Source organism: Schistocerca nitens, chromosome 1 (genome assembly GCF_023898315.1).
Source record: "Schistocerca nitens isolate TAMUIC-IGC-003100 chromosome 1, iqSchNite1.1, whole genome shotgun sequence".
Lineage (NCBI taxonomy): Eukaryota > Metazoa > Arthropoda > Insecta > Orthoptera > Acrididae > Schistocerca > Schistocerca nitens.
The window spans coordinates 934,620,557-934,639,314 of NC_064614.1; the positions used below are offsets into that span (position 1 = coordinate 934,620,557).

The 18,758-nt window shown below is 40.2% G+C and overlaps 2 protein-coding genes across 2 annotated transcripts in view; one reads left to right on the plus strand and one right to left on the minus strand.

Moving 5' to 3' along the window:
- The window catches only part of LOC126237365 (carbonyl reductase [NADPH] 1-like), a 71,453-nt gene extending 63,315 nt beyond the window's left edge, over positions 1-8,138 (plus strand). The window contains exons 5-6 of the mRNA XM_049947439.1: positions 6,398-6,603; positions 7,754-8,138. Of these exons, the coding sequence (XP_049803396.1) occupies positions 6,398-6,603; positions 7,754-7,878 (331 nt within the window). The 3' untranslated portion in view covers positions 7,879-8,138. The remainder of the gene's footprint in view (positions 1-6,397; positions 6,604-7,753) is intronic.
- A 5,769-nt stretch (positions 8,139-13,907) lies between these two features.
- LOC126237368 (ataxin-7-like protein 3) lies at positions 13,908-17,379 on the minus strand. The gene has a single exon (XM_049947452.1). The coding sequence runs from the start codon at positions 17,037-17,039 to the stop codon at positions 16,035-16,037; it is 1,005 nt and encodes a 334-aa protein (XP_049803409.1). The 5' UTR covers positions 17,040-17,379; the 3' UTR covers positions 13,908-16,034.
- Positions 17,380-18,758: the final 1,379 nt, after the last annotated feature.

The following is an 18,758-nucleotide window of genomic DNA, read 5'->3' on the forward strand; positions in this document are numbered from 1 at the left end:
CTGCAGTTTCATTTCCATGCAACTTAATGTTTGTGATGTCGTATATCCTGAACTATTTGCTGTATGATATATAATTTTGCAAGTACATCCAGTGGTGTATGTGCCTACTGTCTGTGGGGGTGTTGTGAACAGAGTTAGTAGTAAACAAGTAATAAATTAAAACGTCATGCATGGTATGAACAGTTTTTCACACATCTCAGTATTTGACATCATATCTCCTGAACTGCATGTGGTACAAAGATATATTTTAGTATGTACTTACAGCAGCATATGTGGATACTGTCTGCAAAATGTGTTGTGAATACTGCTAGTAGTAAACAACTAATAAATTAAAACTTCATGCTCTATGTGGGGATGATGACCATGCAGTTAAGCGTCCGACAAACCAAACATCATGCTTTATGTGGCAGTTTTAATGCACGGGCAGTGAAAATGTAATAAATGACTAACTTTTTTCCTTTCATTATTTTGTGGAGGTTGTCAGTGAGAAAAAGTTTTATTAAGGTTGGAAAATATATTTAAAGGTTTTTGTAAGTCTCTAATTGCTCTCATTATCAATAAGGGATAACTAAAGTATGGGTATTCTCAGATTGTGGACTACGCTGCTTTTTCACCCCAAACACTTTGATAGATGGGTGGTTCCTACCCCCACAGTGATTCTTTCCAGACAGGAAATGAGATTTTACCAAGTTTGGTTGAAATCAGTCCATTGTTTCGGAGGAGGTTTGGAACATACATACATACGCACTAATACACTATGTGATCAAAAGTATCCGGACACCTGGCTGAAAGTGACTTAAAAGTTCGTGGCACTCTCCATCAGAAATGCTGGAATTCAATATGGTGTTGGCCCACCCTTAGCCTTGATGACAGCTCAGCTTCCACTCTTGCAGGCATATGTTAAATCACGTGCTGGCAGGTTTCTTGGGGAATGGCGGCCCATTCTTCACGGAGTGCTGCACTGAGGAGAGGTATCGATGTTGGTCGGTGAGGCCTGGCATGAAGTCTGCATTCCAAAACATCCCAAAGGTGTTCTGTAGGATTCAGGTCAGGACTCTGTGCAGGCCAGTCCATTACAGGGATGTTACTGTCATGTAACCACTCCGCCACAGGCCGTGCTCGATTGTGTTGAAAGATCAATCACCATCTCTGAATTGCTCTTCAACAGTGGGATGCAAGAAGGTGCTTAAAACATCAATGTAGGCCTATGCTGTGATAGTGCCACACAAAACAACAAGGGGTGCAAGCCCCTTCCATGAAAAACATGACCACACCATAACACCAGTGCCTCCGAATTTTACTGTTGGCACTACACATGCTGGCAGATGACGTTCACTGGGCATTTGCCATACCACACCCTGCCATCGGATTGCCACATTGTGTACCATGATTCGTCACTCCACACAATGTTTTTCCACTGTTCAGTCATCCAATGTTTATGCTCCTTACACCAAGCGAGGGGTCTTTTGTCATTTACCAGTGTGATGTGTGGCTTATGACCAGCCACTCTACCGTGAAATCCAAATTTTCTCACCTCCTACCTAACTGCCATAGTACTTGCAGTGGATCCTGATGCAGTTTGGACCCTCTTCAACAGTCGGCGGTCTCTGTCAGTCAACAGACGAGGTCGGCCTGTATGCTTTTGTGCTGTACATGTCCCTTCACGTTTCCACTTCACTGACACATTGGAAACAGTGGATCTAGGGATGTTTATGAGTGTGGAAATCTCATGTACAGATGTACGACACAAGTGACACCCAATCACCTGACCACATTCGAAGTCTGTGAGTTCTGCAGAGTGCCCCATTCTGCTCACTCACAATATCTAATGGCTACAGAGGTTGCTGATATCAAGTAGGTGGCAGCACAATGCACCTAATATGAAAAACGTATGTTGTTGGGGGTGTCCGAATACTTTTGATCATATAGTGTATCTTTATAATTTTTCTGGATTTAACTTGATCTGATCATAGTCATCAGTTCCTCTCTTACATTGGACCAGTGTTTCACACATACAGTATCTTCTTTTATATTATAGTTACCTAAGAAATAATAATTTTGAGATTACAAATAGTATTAAATTGATTTGAGTGTCTAAAAGGACAGTGTGAGTAAATTATACTGACTATAAACTAATAACGTTAATACTGGCAGTACTTGTACTACTGCAGCTGCTTCCACCAATAGTTACAATGGTAGTAATGCCCCATAGTATTCAGTCATATCCTCCAGTTAGTGGAATTGTAATGGATTTTCCACCACCTGGCTGAGCTACAGCCGCTTTTAAGCAAATATCCTGCATTCTGTATTGTCACCCAGGAAACATGGTTTCCACCAACTCGGACCCTGTTCTTTATGGCTACTGAGGTTGTTTTAAGAATTGTACCAACTATAGAGGCTGTAGGATGGAGTTGGTAGGTATGTGCTGGACTCACAGTGGCTTTGTGCCTCTTGATACACCATTGGAGGCTGTCGCTGTTCGGGTATTGGCATATCAGGATTTATTTATAATCTGTAATGTTTTATCTCCCTCCCAATGATGTTATGTCCCAAAGTGTACTGCCTGAATTACTCTCTCAACTCCTCCAACCTTTCCTAGTCTTGGGCGTTTTCAAGGCTCATAACACTTTGTGGGGTAGAACAATGATTACTGGCTGTGATACAGTCATCAAAACTTGACTGGCACATCTTGATCTTTGCTTCTTGAACTCTGGTACCCCCACACACTTCAGTGTGGCACACAGAACTTTTTCAGCCATTGATCTCACCTTTTGCAGTCCTGGTTGTCTACCATCCATCCACTGGAGGGTGCTTGATGACCTGTGTGATAGTGACCACTTTCTGATCTTTCTGTCCCTCCTTCAGCATTGCTCCCATGAGCACCCACCCAGTTGGGTTGTCTGTAATGCTGACTGAGATGGATTCACCTCTGCTATCATCCTTAGTTCCCCATTGCAAGGCAGTATCATTGAGGCTGTTCACCATACAATGGCAGTCATTCGTTTGGCAGCCAACCAAGCCATCCCTTATTCCTCAAGATCCCTCTGTCAGAAGATGGTGCCTGGTGGACCCCAGAGATCGCTGCAGCCGTTAGAGATTGTAGGCAGGCTCTCCAATGCCATAAGTGGCATTCTTCACTGGAGCACCTTATTGCCTTTATAACAGCTCCATGCCCATGTTTGCTACCTCATAATAAAACGACGAAAGCAAGAATTTTGGGTTTCGTATGTTTCCAGCATTGGACCATGTACCTCTCCATCACAGGAATAGGCAAAGATCAGGCGACTCTATGGCTTCCAGTCTCCTGCAGGTGTACCAAGTATTTCCTTAGATGATGCCATTTATACTGAGCCAGATGCTGTTACCGAGTATTTTGCTGAGCATTATGCTCGTGCGTCTACCACCCCACCTTTTATCTCATAAAAACAGTGGGAGGAGCGAATGCACAGTCATATAATGCTCCATTCAGTGAATGGGAACTCTCCAGTGCCGTAGTCCATTGCCCTGATACGGTCCCAGGGCCAGACCGCATCCAGAACCAAATGCTGAAACATTTCTCAGTGGATTGTTAGAGTCACATCCTTGGCCTCTTGGAATTAGGGTGAGTTCCCATCCCAGAGTCAAGAAAGCACGATAGTTCTAGTACTGAAACATAGGTAAGAACCCCCTCGAGATGGACAGTTATCATCCTGTAAGCGTTACCAACCTTCACTGTGTTTGCTCCTTGAGTCTCAAGGCCTTTTGGCTGCATCACAGGGTGGTTTCTGCAAAGGCCACTCCACTGCTGATAACTTGGTTCACCTAGAGTCCACCATATGGACAGCCTTTGCTCGTTGTTAGCATCTCATCGCCATATTTTTTGACCTACAGAAAGCTTATGACATGACATGGCATCACCACATCAGTACTACGTTGCATGAGTGGAGTCTCTGGAGTCCACTCTCAATTTTTGCTAAGAATCACTGTGGCACTGTATGTTCTGAGGTCAAGTGGGCAGATCACTCAGTACCCGCCCTGCCCCCCTCATATCCAAGAGAACAGTCCCCACAGGGACAGGGCTCTGTATTGAGTATCCCCATCCTTCTGAAGGCTATCAATGGCCTTGCATCACTCTCATTATATGCTGATGAGTTTTTGTTTTCATCACTCCTCTAGTATGGTTGTTGCAGAGTGCTGCCTACAGGAAGCTATAAGAAAGGCACAGTCGTGGTCTCTCACCCATGGCTTTTGGTTATCAGCAACCAAGACTCATGTCATGCTCTTCTGTCACCATCATACTGCCCACTTCTTGTAGTTGAGGTGCCCACTGGTCTTCAATCCTGGCAGATATGGCTTGCACACCTTCATGAACTTAAGCAAAAGTGCTGGTGACACCTCATTACACTTTGCTGCCTCAGTAACACTAGCTGAGGTGCAGATTGCTCTACCCTTTTGTGGCTCTACAAAGCCCCGATTCAGTCCTATCTTGACTATGGGAGTCTTGCAAATGCTTCAATGTCATCCTCAGCATTGCGGATGCTGGACCTCATTCTTCATTGTGGGATAGAACTTGTGACAGGTCCCTTCTAAATTAGCCCTGTGAACAGCCTAGTAGTCAAGGCTGGAGTCCCTTCGTTACCTATCAGGTGCCAACAAAAGCTGCTGAATTACACTGTATGCATTTGTAGCTTCCCTGAACATCCAAACTATCATGTCCTTTTCCTTGGAAGTGACTCCACCTCCAATAGAAGCGATCCAGAACTGGATTTACAATTGTTGCATGCCTCCAGTTTCTGTTTGGAACTGCAGCTTTCTCCACTGTCACCTCTGGTCAGAAAGGCATTGCATATGCCCCCATGGCTTGTGTCCCGACCTCATATTTTCCTACAAGTCTCCTTTCGTCTGAAAGATTCTGTTGACCCCATGATTTTTCGCCACCTGTTCTTGGCTGCGCTTGTGAAGTATCCAGGTTTGGAAGCGGTATTCACCAATGACTCGATAGTTGACGGACGAGTGGGCTTTGCGAACTCGCATGCCTAGTGCAGTGAACTCCACTCTCTGCCAAATGGCTGCAGTGTCTTCACTGCTGAATTGATGGCCATTAAATTAGCCCTTAGCCATGTTCGTTCTTACACTGGCAAGAGTATCCTAATCTGTTGTTCCTCCCTTAGCAGCCTTCAGGCTATAGATCAGTGCTACTCTCCTCACCCACTGGTTATGGCTATCAAGGATCTTGTCTCAGACGTCCATCAAGCTGGTCTGTCATTTTCATTTGGACCCCGGTCATGTTGGGATTTTGGGAAATGAACGAGCTGACCGGTTCGCCAAGCTGTCCAGCAGGATGCCAATTCTGGAAATGGGGGTCCCAGAACCGGACCATTGTTTGTTTATAAGCCATCAGCTGCTGGAAGTCTGGAACTCAGAATGGCCTGTCCTGATCTCCCCAAACAAACAGGACAATTACAGAGACCATGAACATGTGGCAGTCCTCCCTAAGTGCTTCTCTCAGGGAAGCCACTGTCCTCTGTAGACTCTGCGTTGGCCACACTTAGCTGACCCTTGGCCACATTCCCAGATGTGAGGCTCCCCCTCACTGCCAATTCCAAGCCCGCCTGGTGGTGGCCCACTTACTCATAGACTGCCCTAACTTGGCTGCTTAGAGACTGCATGTTAATCTTCCTGACATGCTACCTTTGGTGTTAGCAGACAATGACAACTTGCCTGACCTGCTGTTAAGTTTTTGCCCACAAAGGCGGTTCCTATTCATCCCTATAAGGTAGGGCTCTTTGGTGTCATTGACTGCCTTTCTCTTTATCCTTTTTCATTTCTTAGTTTAAATGCCTTGTCTTGACTGATCTTTCAACAACTTGTCTGTGTTGTCTTTCTTCTGGACTTCATCTCTGTTTTTTTTTATTGTGTTAGTTACACTTAAACTTTCCAGGATTTGCCTTTCACCTCCTTCCTTTGACTTCTACTCCTGGTTTGCCACTTAACGGATGAAGGAACTGAAGACCTTTCAGTTTAGTCCCTTTCACTCCAAACCAGTCAGCATCCAGGAAGGTGGTGTGTTGGTTTGAGATCACAAATGTGCAATAAGACAAGCCTAATAACTTATTTGAAAAGGCTCAGAGTAGGCCCACAGCTACAACAGTGGCATGAAACATTTGTTATATCTGTGGCTGAAAGTAGTAAACAGTCACAAAGAGAGAGAGAGAGAGAGAGAGAGAGAGAGATGTTCCTCCCTCATCTCATAATATTAATTTTTCGTAATTAAGTGTTCTTGTTATTGCTTGTGATTGGCATTCATTTTTTATGAAATGCGTTAAATAATATCTGAACGGTACTGTTTGCTAAAACATTATAGGATTAAATTCTGACATATTAAACTTGCTTCTAACTGATCCTTCCTCTTTTTTAGGTCAGCAAAGAAAAATACACATTCTGAAGAAGGCTGGGGCCACTCCGCCTATGTTGTATCAAAAGTTGGAGTTAGTGCTTTAACTTTCATACAACAGAGAAAGTTTGACTGTGATGAGAGACCTGATCTTGTTGTAAATGCTGTGCATCCTGGATATGTTGATACTGACATGACAAGTCATAAGGGACCATTAACCATTGAAGAAGGTATTGGTCTTAAATGTATCTGTGATAGTTAATAGAGCATATTTATTTAGAAAGTAAATGTATGATCAGTAATATGGCATAACTAGATTAAAATGTTCAGCAGTATTTTAACATTTAAATTAACGTACAGCCCATACTAGATGCCTGATCTCAGCTTTAGTTTACAAAGAGTCAAGTGTAGGGAGAAATCTGACTTTTGGGATCAAATCATATCTCATCCTTAAACAGAAATTTAAATATTTCCTCAGATTACTCCTGTGAAGTGACAATTGAATGTGTCATTGTGGTTAAGAATCTAAACTCACATTTAGTTGGAAAGGGCTTGAAATGCCTGTCCAGCCAACTAGATTTAGATTATTCTCGGTTTTCCCAAATCACTATAGGCAAATACTGGATGGTTCCTTCGAAAGTAATGTGACCAGTTTCCATGGCCGGTCTTTTTCCAGCTTGAGATTATGCTACTTTTCTAAAGCACTTTTTGTGGACAAATTGTCAAACCCCAAACTTACCTACTTTTTTAAGAGCTACTTCACTGCCACATATTTACAACATTTTAATTTAGAACTTCGTTTCATGGTGAAACGTTCTTTTAGTGTGTTTTCTCCACAATGACTGTGGGTTTCATAAATCACAATTTATTTCTAACTCATCTGCTGCTTTTATTAAGGTTTTTAATTTTCTTATTGTAAGGTTTAGAATTGCACGACTGAAGATAACCTCTCAGCAGATTTTAACATTGTTGCATAGCTTTTGTACTTGAGCTGTTCATAGGAACATGGAAACATTCTCTGCACTGTGCAGCTCAAAGGATGGTCAGGCATCAGCTTCAAAGAGGTGTGTGTGTGTGTGTGTTTAAAAAAGCTTTACTGTTCTATTTCTTGTCTGTGTATCTTTCAGCTGCTCAGTACTGCCGCCATCTGGTGAAATCATCTTTATTCATCCCATTGCTTTTAATTTGTCCAAGATTTTCCAAAAACATGATACTTTGCAAGAAATTATCACTGGAACACTCTTTATTCATAATCATCAGCTCCTCTTTAATTTATTTGTTTAGGTGTAATTGTTCAGCAGTATGTGCTAAATTTGCCAATTTATTCAACTGCTCATATAAAATCAAAATATCTAAATCTGTGTATTTTCACTGTTTCAGGTGCTGTTGCACCTTTACATTGTGCTCTCCTGCCACCTGAAGTAAAATCACCTCGTGGCAAATATATTTGGTGTGATGAAAAAGAGGTTGACTGGATCAGTGGACCAGTTCCATCACAGTGCTAACTGATGTGTCTGTTACAATGAAAGCGATGTACTTTGATTGCACGAACTATACTTGCTCAAAACATTACCTGAGTCTGTTAGGACACACATTCATGCTTCTGTTACCCTTCAGTGTAAGAACAATGTACAAAGGAAAAAATAAAGTGTTTGGGCAAGTAATTACACAGTGTAAAGACACACTTACTGAAATGAATTCAGTTGGAAGTTTTTGGGTTAATGTACCATTTACTGAATAAAAATATTGTGTATCATTCAGTGAATTTCAAATACGAGGGCTATCCAGAAAGTAAAGAACGTTTGCGCATACAGTCAGTGTGCCTGTCTTGTGGCAGCCACTCATTGGTTTGTGGTGTTTAGTGTGGTGCAGACAATTGCCACAAGTGATTGGTCAGACATTGTCATCTGGTAAGTACAGAGATAGCTGTGACCATGGTTGTGCCAGTTGCGAACCCTGTTGACTGTGAGGTATGTGGTGTTATATGCTTTCTCCAGGTGGCAAATGTTAGACCCCATGACATTCACCACAGACATGTTGCCCGTTATGGCATAATGTTCAAAAATGGGAGAACAGATGTTCATGATGAAGAGAATCAGGATGACTGCACTTCATCACAGATGCTATTAACCAAAAGGTGGATTGCATTGTTTGAGAGGATTGGCAACTTATGGTTAGCGACTTGCATGAACAATGTCAGGTAGTGGCATGTTCAGTTGTGCACAAAATTGTAATTCAACACTTAGGGTACCACAAGATATGTGCACAGTGTGTGCCACACTTGCTCTCAGGTGACCACAAAGCTGTGAGAATGGGAGCTGCATTAGCTTTCTTGGAGCATTGCAAAAGAGATGGTAACATGTTCATTGACTGTGTTGTTATTCGAGATGAAACATTGTTTTCCCATAACACCCCTACAATAATGTGACGGTTTTAGGGTGATGCCATCCTCAGTTGTCTCAGAAGCCACACAAGTTTAAAAAACTGCTTCAACTAAAAAACTGATGGCTTCTGTATTCTGAGATAGCGAAGGGCTCCTACTCCTTGATTTAATGCCCTGAAACACAACAATCAGTTGTGATACATACTTTGCAACCCTTGAATGAATGTCTTCATCAGGCTATCCAGAATACAGTGCATGTCCGCATACTGCCAGCAGACACAAGCCTTGCTGCGTGAGAAATTCCGCTGGGACATATCCGAGCATCCTCCCTACGGTCATGACTCGGCACTGTCAAACTTTTTTCTGTTTCCAAAACCAAAGGAGCACCTTGCTGATAAAGGCTTCACAAATTATGAAGACCTCGAGGATGCTGTCATGACATGGTTGAAAAGGAAGGCAGCCACATAGTATGAAGAGGGTATACACCAACTGGTGCGGAGGTATGCATACCTTAACGTTAGAGGTGACTCTGTGGAATAGTAGATAAAGTATGCGCCAAAACATGTATATTCAGCTTCTGTATTATTGTTAAAGAATATCTTGGTATGTTGAAACATTCTTTACTTTCTGGATGGCCTTTTTTTTATCATCCTACTCCAAAAGTATCTGTATGCAGAAGAACACATTGAATCTTGAACTTCCTGATCTGAAGAGAAAGGGGAGGTGGAGGCTGTAAGAGAGACGAAATGTATGGACACAAAAGCAAGCATTACTCAACAAAGCTGTGTACCCACCCATAACAGAACTAACTTGGTCACATGATTAGATTCATCTGTGTTCCAACTTGAAGCAGTGCATGTTGTTACATTGCTGTGCAAGCATGGTAAGCCCTGGTGGAAAATTCCGTCATGGTCAGCTATGATTTCTTGCAGTTTATTTCATTTAATTTACTAGCGGTGAAAGAGAAAGCAGTGACAGTGCTGACAAGAAACACAACAGAATGAGCAGGCAAAATATTAAAGTTAAATAAGTTGACAGTTTGCAAATTACAGCAGGAGGAGCATAGTGCTCAGCAGAATACAATCAAGTATCGCCCACCAAAGAGTGTACCAAAGATCGAGGCTGGGTGGTGGGGAAGTAATTTTACTCTGAATGACAAATCCGCTTCTCAAAAGAAATAGGGGAACATGACTTTGGGTGTCTGCAGTACTCCATTGAGCAACAATTGAGGACTGGGTATGTTATCAAATTATACCTTTATCTTTCACAAATACAAGAAAACATCATTATGTCCTTGATCTTTTACAAAAAAAGAACTGAAATGTCCAACAGGTTTTGAAAACAAAGTAGAAACAATCATTCATCCTGTCATTGGACTTTGAGAGCTTGCCTTTGAGAGTATGTCCTCCATAAGCATTTATCACTTCCTGAAACCTGCTTATAAGTCTGTGAAGGTCACCCAGTGGTATCCATTCCATTTTTCAGGGAGTGTTCTTTGAGAGTCTATGATGGAACAGCACAACCGTGAACACGACTGTCAAGCATGTCCCACGCATTCACAATCGGGTTTAGGTCGGGACCTAGTGCCGGCGATTCTGTTACTTCAGTATCCAGGCTTTGCAAAACATTTCTGCTGTTGCCTGCCACATACATCCGACATTAGAAGGAATTCAGGGCCATCACCATATGCAGAAGCCACCACTTGGTACAACAGGATCTGTTCAATGTACTGCCTGATGGTAAGGCAACCACAGACAACGAAAAGATCCGTATGGCTGTCAACACTGAAACCTCCCTACAGCATCACAGAACCTTGAAAATCTGTCGATTTCCTGGACAACAATTAGCAGGTACCACTCACTAGCGTCTCCGCACGTGGACACGGGCATCTCCTTGCATCAGAGGCCATCTGGACTTGTCTGTGAATAACAGGTTTCATCAGAGATGAAGTTGCCAGTTGACTTGGGAATGGCAGAACTGATGGTGAGCTGCAGGACATTGTTGCATCAAGTAGGGTCTCGAACAGGGTGTCTGGGCTGTAAGGTCCTTTCTCGTAACCTGTTCATTACAGTCTTATCGGACAAAGCGGCTCAAATGGCTCTTCTAAGATCATTTTGCAATGTTCTGGCAATATCCATACAATACCGCAATGCAGAAATGGTCTGGTATCGTTCTTCACTTGATGTTGTAATGCATCAGCGACATTGTCTAACTTGCCTTGTATACTGACCTGTGTCCCTATAGTATGTACACAACCTGTGGATGACACATGAAGAAGCATTGACATCTGCAGCACCAAGGCCAAAAGTCCATCCTTTTTGGATCAGTGCAACTTACATTTGAAATGCATATCCTTGATTGAACACAGCATCCAAAAATGACAAATGCCACCTGTTTGCATCACTAGGAAACACTGGGACATTGGTACTCACTTCCTTCTGAGGGGTCACCTGATACTTAATGCATAACACAGACAATAGATGAGAAATGATTTTAATTTACATTGAAATTGTAACTCTCAAGCCAAGCAATATGAACCAGGTACCACCTGTATCAAAGTAAATGCTATGTACCAGATTTGACAAAATATTCCCCTAATTCTTTTGAATAGCATAGTTTTGAGATTTCACCACAAATGACTGAGTACATTTGCTACTTACTAGGTAGCATTCTGCCTCAAAGATAAAGAAGTGCACACAACAGATATCCTACTGACAGTGGGGACCAATATGTTATTTATTTCTGTAGCACTATGATCAATACAGTGAAATACCAACTTTGTCAAGAACTGGAATGCAAGAATGGCAAGGAAATTCTGAGAAAAACTGATCTCTCTGGTAGATATGGTTGTAAAAGACAAGACAAGGATCTCACATATATCAGTAGAAATTCTGGAAATACCCATTTCATAGAACTGATGTTATATATTAAAAGCACAGGCAATAAAAGCCAAGTACGTGGTTAGAGGCCTAAGACTTCGAAAAAGTGAAATCCAACCCAAAGTCAGTGAAGTCAAGTGCATTCAGACTGATGGTTTCTTTATCAGGCAGAGCTCATAATTGCAATTCGGATAAGGACTCAGTCACAGAAAGCAATACTGCTTGGCTCATCATTTATAACAGTGCAACCTGATTTAATTTGCAGCAGTCATAAGTGTGTACAGAAATGTGGATTATCACTGTTTTAGTAACAAGACAAGAAGAGAGAAATTTATCTACTAAAGAAACATTTTTAAAAGCATTATTGTCTGCTATAATTTGTACTGTATGAGGTCATCACAACCACCTCATATTAATAAAGTGGGGTGAATCAGTACACTGAACAGAAGAATCAAAATATTTACTGACTGAATTATCAATTTCTGTTTGTTTGACTCCAGAAAGCTGAGTGATTTAAATTTGTTAACAGTAAGGTGAGTGGTATCTTGTCAGAGATACAGTTTCCAGGAAAGAGTGTGAAAACCACTTTGTTGTTTCATTCATGATGTTCCATAGATTTAATAAAAAAAGAAGAACCTCTGGGAATGTGGAATAAGTTACAATTATGCATTAACAAAAATGAAGAAATTGCTAAAATAATATTTATACTGTATTAATAACAAACTATCACAATACTGCCGATATTCTGATAGCTGCTGTTTACCTGATACCGATAGTTTAATATTAACTTGATTACAAAAGTATTTTTCAAAGAAAATTGTTCTCTACATCTGTAAACACTGAACCCTATTACAAGAATTTTACTACGTGTCATGTGGCGTTGGAGCAAACTTACAGCTACTTGTCACGTTGTCAGAAAAATGTTTGTCATTGAATTTAAGTATTTGAGTTATATGAATGGACAAGTATACCTGTCATTTGTAGATGTATACTTAGTACTATTGTAAGAATGTTTATGTACATTCAGCTGAACAGAGCTTTCATTGTTATAACTATATATATTCAGTGGATAGGCCGTGACAGCCAAGTCATGGCTATATATACTGCCAGAAAAACAACCCTTCAGGATTACAGAAAATATGTCAATTCACAGTGAAACTATTTGCCTCTTTTGCAGCTTCTTTTCCATCACAAAGTAACATTACAGGGATCATTAAAGAGTAGAATTTTCCCCAAATTGAGAAATAAACAAAATGGTAGAAATTCTTAGAACTGTTTGCCAACCTTTTTTTCTGAGTAAGAAAGTATATGTGTGAAATCTGTCACTTTAATGTGAACAAGAAATAAACAGTTGTTTCTCTCATGGTTTACATTCCAGTATTCAATTACCAACAAAGATTCTGAATTGACCAGCAGCCAGGATCATAATCTTTCAGAATATTGCACATTCTTCAGACCAAAGCAGGACCAGAAAATACTGACAATGTCCAAAGACAGATGTTGTAAACTTAAATGGTTTAAAGAGAATAAGTACTGGGAGTATTAAAAAGAATGGGAAATATAAAGTGTTTCACATATCAATAGATTACTAAGGTATGAATGGGGAGCTGGATAGAATAGCTGTTTTCATACTCACCTCGATTTTTTGGTCCACCAACAGAGACAAGTTACTTGGTTCACCATCACGTCTTTAGAAGCAGCTTATTTTTAAACAAGACAAAGTGATCCACATAACAGATGGGAGTGGTGGTATTTTGTTTGCAACTCATTCCATTTCACACTATCTTGGTTAACATTAAGATACTGATTGTAAAATTTATAGGCTGTACAAAATCAGTTAATTCCACACATTTACAAATTTTTGATTCTATTAAGGCAAAGTTTGTGAAGGGCTCATCAGTGAATTATAGCACTTTGTTGTACATCCTGGAAAAGCCGTGGTGATCTGCTTTAGGCATCACATAATTAAAAGGTTCCTGGTACACAGAAAAATATAATGCTTTAACACAGCAGCAAGCATATTCTGCCATTGATTTATGTTTGGCTCCTTTATTAGTGACTGGTACAACAGCAACTGAAAAGGAGATGAGTAGGAGGTTACCAAAGGATGCTCAGCAGTCAACTGAGTCATCTACCCATCAATTGAAAGGTAGGTATCAAAGCACACTTAGCAAAACCATCTGCACCGTGTATGTTCTCTATTTTAAAATCAAAGATATTCAGATACAGTGAGTCATGGACCACCTGGCTTTACAAAGCTGCGCGACATTCTTTCACATATCAGAAAAACAGCCCAGCTATCCCTAAATGTAGTGAGCGTTGCAAATCAAGGGCTGTCGATGCTAGTCTCTTACACAGCAAGTGTTAAACATTATCTGATCAGAGATTATCACAGCATAATTTCATGGATTTAGTAGATATATGTTTCAGGTTATCACACTGGAATCAGTGAGATGATTGATGGGAATGGTATACATCTCGAGTGATACACATACTGGACAAGGCTAGTTTTTATTTAAATAAGTGAGCTACAAGAATACATCAAAGTCACCTGAGAGCCAGGTGGAGTGCAAGGTGGCATGACACACTAAACTTATTTCAGTGAAATGGCTCTCTTATTCAAGAAAACTTGTCTGATGAACAGAACCCTGAAACAATGGGAGATGATCACAAGAATCTACATTTTTATTGGAATGTAATGCTAACCTGCACAGGGAAGCTCTACATGTTCGTATCAACGATTAGTATGAATTTTTTGGATACAGAAAGTTTACCATTCATTTGCAGTGCAGTTTTCTGAGATTACTCTACCTTTCACAGTGAGATTTCTTTAAAACTCATGAGACATTTGTCCACAAAAACCATCAACATGTCTGTTTTCCATTAAATGATTACTAGAAGATACTTTATTTACATGCAGTGGCAATTTTTATCAAATTAAACCTCATGATACAAACTAAAGTAAATGCTTTTCCACAGCAACAGCTGTGTCCATAAACAATGTAAACTGCTTAATTGTGTCTCGTGCTTTGACTATTTTTATGCCCTTTGGTGTCATTAATGCTTTGAAATTTATGACAGGCCAAATTAGCTTTGTGCTGAACCCTACATAACCACAGGTTATGTTCAGTGCACATATAAATGACAACAAATTGTTTTACAATCAACACACCTAAAAAGTGAAGAACCCACACCATTCAGTTCTCTAACATAAATAATATTCAGGACGGAAAGGCACAAAGCACAGGGTTTGCCACAGTTCCTGCAACATACAGAATACCAACAGATTTCTAACAACCGAGATACTTAAGCAAAAAGCAAGCATAGATAATACTGATATATTTTAACATCATATATTTTTCATATAACTGTAGATGGAATATGTTGCAAAACTGTCAAATACACTATATGTAAACAATCACTTATTCTGATACTATTAATACATGTGGTAGACAGAAAATATTTTTGTCAGTATCCCTGTTGCATACTAATGGCAGGAAGACAACTGTGTATGGCTGCATTGTGGTATTACCCAATGTGAAGTTTAGTTTTTGGAAAATGATAAAAAAAGGAGGCTCTTCTATTGTCCTGATAGTACTTACACAAACACCAAAGCACACTGACATCAATGTTACAAAAACTTGATGCACTGTTATTTGATATACATAACTGTACTCACACAGACATCACAGCACACTGACACCAATCCCACAATAACTCTATGCTTTTTTTATTTTTTTTCAATAAGAATGAGAAAATAATTCAATTTTAATGTCCTTTTAATTTTTTTTAACTCGTGTAACATTTTTTAACTTATATGACACAATCTTCAGATTTACAATGCACTGGAGGAGGATGAGGAGGCAGTTGCAGGAAGGAATAATATTATAGAGTATATAAGTAAATTATCATCACAGATTTAGACTCTCACTAATAAAATCAGAGTTTCAAGTACGTTTCTACCCATTCAAAATTAACAATTTACTACAAGGGATTAATGAAGGATTCTCACAAAATTAGAGAACAAAAATTTGCACTTCAAAGACACAGACTGATGTCTTCACAGGGTACAGGAATGTACCCTAAACCTTTTTTTACATAGTTTAAAGACACTAAAAATGTTCAAGATTAACTTATTTACCACGGGGAAAAAACAACTCTTTCATAAGACAGTGAAGCCATACACCCTCCACTTTTATACGGCTTTTGATTTGGAACAATCAACTAAAATATATTAGTTTTCAAAACAAGCGGCTATCAACATGTACAAATGATTAATCTTTATGAAAAGTTTTGTATAAAGGAGCTGCACACTTTAATGGAGCACTAATGTGTCTTATTTTATATGAAGTTTTGCCCAAATCTATATGTACCATTACAATACTGTTAAATAACATTTTTACAATTCGGCATGAGAATTATGGAAACTAGGAGATCCTTTGTGATTTTTTGAACTTTTACTTTTGGACTTCGGTATCTTCTCCCTCTTTTTGGATGAGGACGAACTTGTTGAAGCTGAGTCTGCTGGTGACGACGTATTTGAATGTTCTTGTTCCCAACCGCGACCCACAGACTCTCTCATACTCTGTCCATCACCTTCGTCACCAATATCCCCGTCCACATGCAACAGTTCTGGCCCACCATTCATTTCTGGTTCCTGTTGCTGAATTAATGATGCTCTCACTAAGCGTCTCTGTTCATCAGTATGTTGCGGGCACCTCATTGACCTAGTGCAAAGCTTTCTTGTATGCTCTGATATAACACCACAAATCTGAGTCAGCAACGTCTTTTTCTCTTCGTTTGTCATACCATCGTAGCTCATGTGTGAGCCTACGTCGGAGCTGACGCTAGTTTCCGAGCTGACGTCTCCGTTGCGCATCGCCTTGGGATTCCTTGATCTTTTTGTACCATTGCGATCACGCTTCTTGCGTCTCCTATCTGAACCTACGGTCCAGTCCGCGTCATCGTCGTCATCACTCATCATACCACCGTAACCCACGCTCTCTTTACTATTGTTCGCTATCCTTCTGCTCGCAATTCTCGAACTATTTCGGCCCATACCCATACATTTTTCAAGATGTGGTGCAAATCTTAAAGCTGCGAGGCTACGTTTACAGCTTGGGCAGGTGCATTCCTGCGGTTTCTTGATTGGTTGCTGGCCGAAAATATCCAAATCAGGCGCATCTACAATTCGAAATTCGTTCGCATCCTCTTGTATCGCTTCTTCAATTTCGTACAAACCGGTCTTAACAGAGCGGTGCACTTCGAACACAACACCAAGGATAACTTCCTCGAGTAGACTTTCGAAGACGTTTTCTGATGCTGCCTGAAGGTTATCTGGGTTGCTGAAGAATATTTTAAGCTTTCTATCAAGTTCGTTTTCAACTTCTTCAAAGGATGACATGACTGTAACACTTATTTCGTTCACAGAACTCCTACCCAACACAGACGCTTTACAACTATGAACTAACAGTTGTCACACACTCACGTCACACTCTGACAACCTTACACCACGGAGCGCAGCTGACACTGAAATATCCCTAAGAACCTCGTTGATATACGGTGGTCAAGTAATATCTTTGACACTACATCAATTCAATTCTGAGCGTTACCACAGTCTAACATAGACTGTGGCGTTACTATGCATTTGAAACTGGCACTTCACTGACTTTATTAAGCAATTGTGATCACTGTAATCTTCCCATCAGAAAGCCAACAATAACTGCCACACAAGTAACGAAAACTTCCATTTCCACGACTGGAAATCAGACGGTGGAATTCTCAATTACGCTTCAAGGCCAGTTCAAACTGGTCGCCACGTCACGTCAAAGCGTTCTGCACTGCTTTTCAAATAGCGTCATCCACACTGGCCGTTCCCTCACGCCACGGCACTGTCAAGGTTTCTCGGAAAGTAAGTTTTGACGGCTGACGTCATCCGTTGATTACGTGTGACGTGACCCTCAGTCTCAATTCCTCCCGATACCATGTGGTTGATATCAGTTGTTTGTTGTTCGTTATTTTTGTTGTTTCTTATAAATTGTTTCATTTCGTTATTTCTTTTGTTAAAATTTATAATTTTATAATAAAGGACGAAATATTAACTGAAGCACTGAGGCAGCAGTCTAAATGGTACAACATGAGCGTGCTAAATTACTTATCCTCTATTGCATATATTTATATTAAGTGGATTTTTATACATACCAGCAATGTACTTAATATTTTACAATGAAATGGACTGCAATATGGCTGCAACTTGAAGTGAAAGAAAGTGCATGGGTAGAATCAGACTGATTAGTAGGCCTAAGTGTAATTCATTTGCATGCTGTCAGGCATTTGTAATGTTTCATGTAGAAATGTACTGTAAACTTCAGACATTACAACCGTGGCAAAATGCTTTTTTGTGAAGTATACATTAGGTAATGTATTAAAGTCGTTTCTTTAAATATGTGTTTGTGACAGGCTTATTTACTGTGTGTGTGAAACAGTTTTGCAAGCATGAGTGGTCCGTATTTATGTAGTTTTGCAAGCTAATCTCAGAACAAGTAAAGCACTTGAACTACTAAAAGCCAAATACAAAATGTAAAGAAAACCTGTAATTCTTGAAGGGAGAGGTATTGCGTGAGATACGGCTATTGTACAAAAATTTACACTGGATTGGCAAGTACTAATTCTAACCTCAAATAAACCAGTTTTTCACTGGATGTGATAGCCGCTCGTAACACTGTGTTCCTTTTGGCAACTCTAGGTGCAATTTGACATACCAGTAACAAATGAAAAAGGTGGTGCTTTGACTTTCTAAAATATTTATCAAGTGCAGATTCCTCTTCCTTGAGCCCCTTGTATTGTGTGTGACATTCCTTTTCTGCACCACAGAATGACATTTTTCGGGCTCACACTCATTTTTGCATTGCTTGTCTTCCTCGTCTAATACATAAGCTATCCCTGCACGCTGCAAGCAATTTGAGTCCAATAAATGCCATTTCCATACAAATGAGGCCTCTACCATCCACGTATGTAAGCTCACGCTTTGTGTATGTGCATTCTGTGTAAAAACAGTTATAAATCATCATGCGAAGTTCGCAATTCATCATCATTATCATCATCACCTTTTGAGGTGATCCAA

Coding starts and splice junctions, on each gene's coding strand:
- LOC126237368 (XM_049947452.1), bottom strand. CDS start 17,039: ATGTCATCCTTTGAAGAAGTTGAAAACGAACTTGATAGAAAGCTTAAA.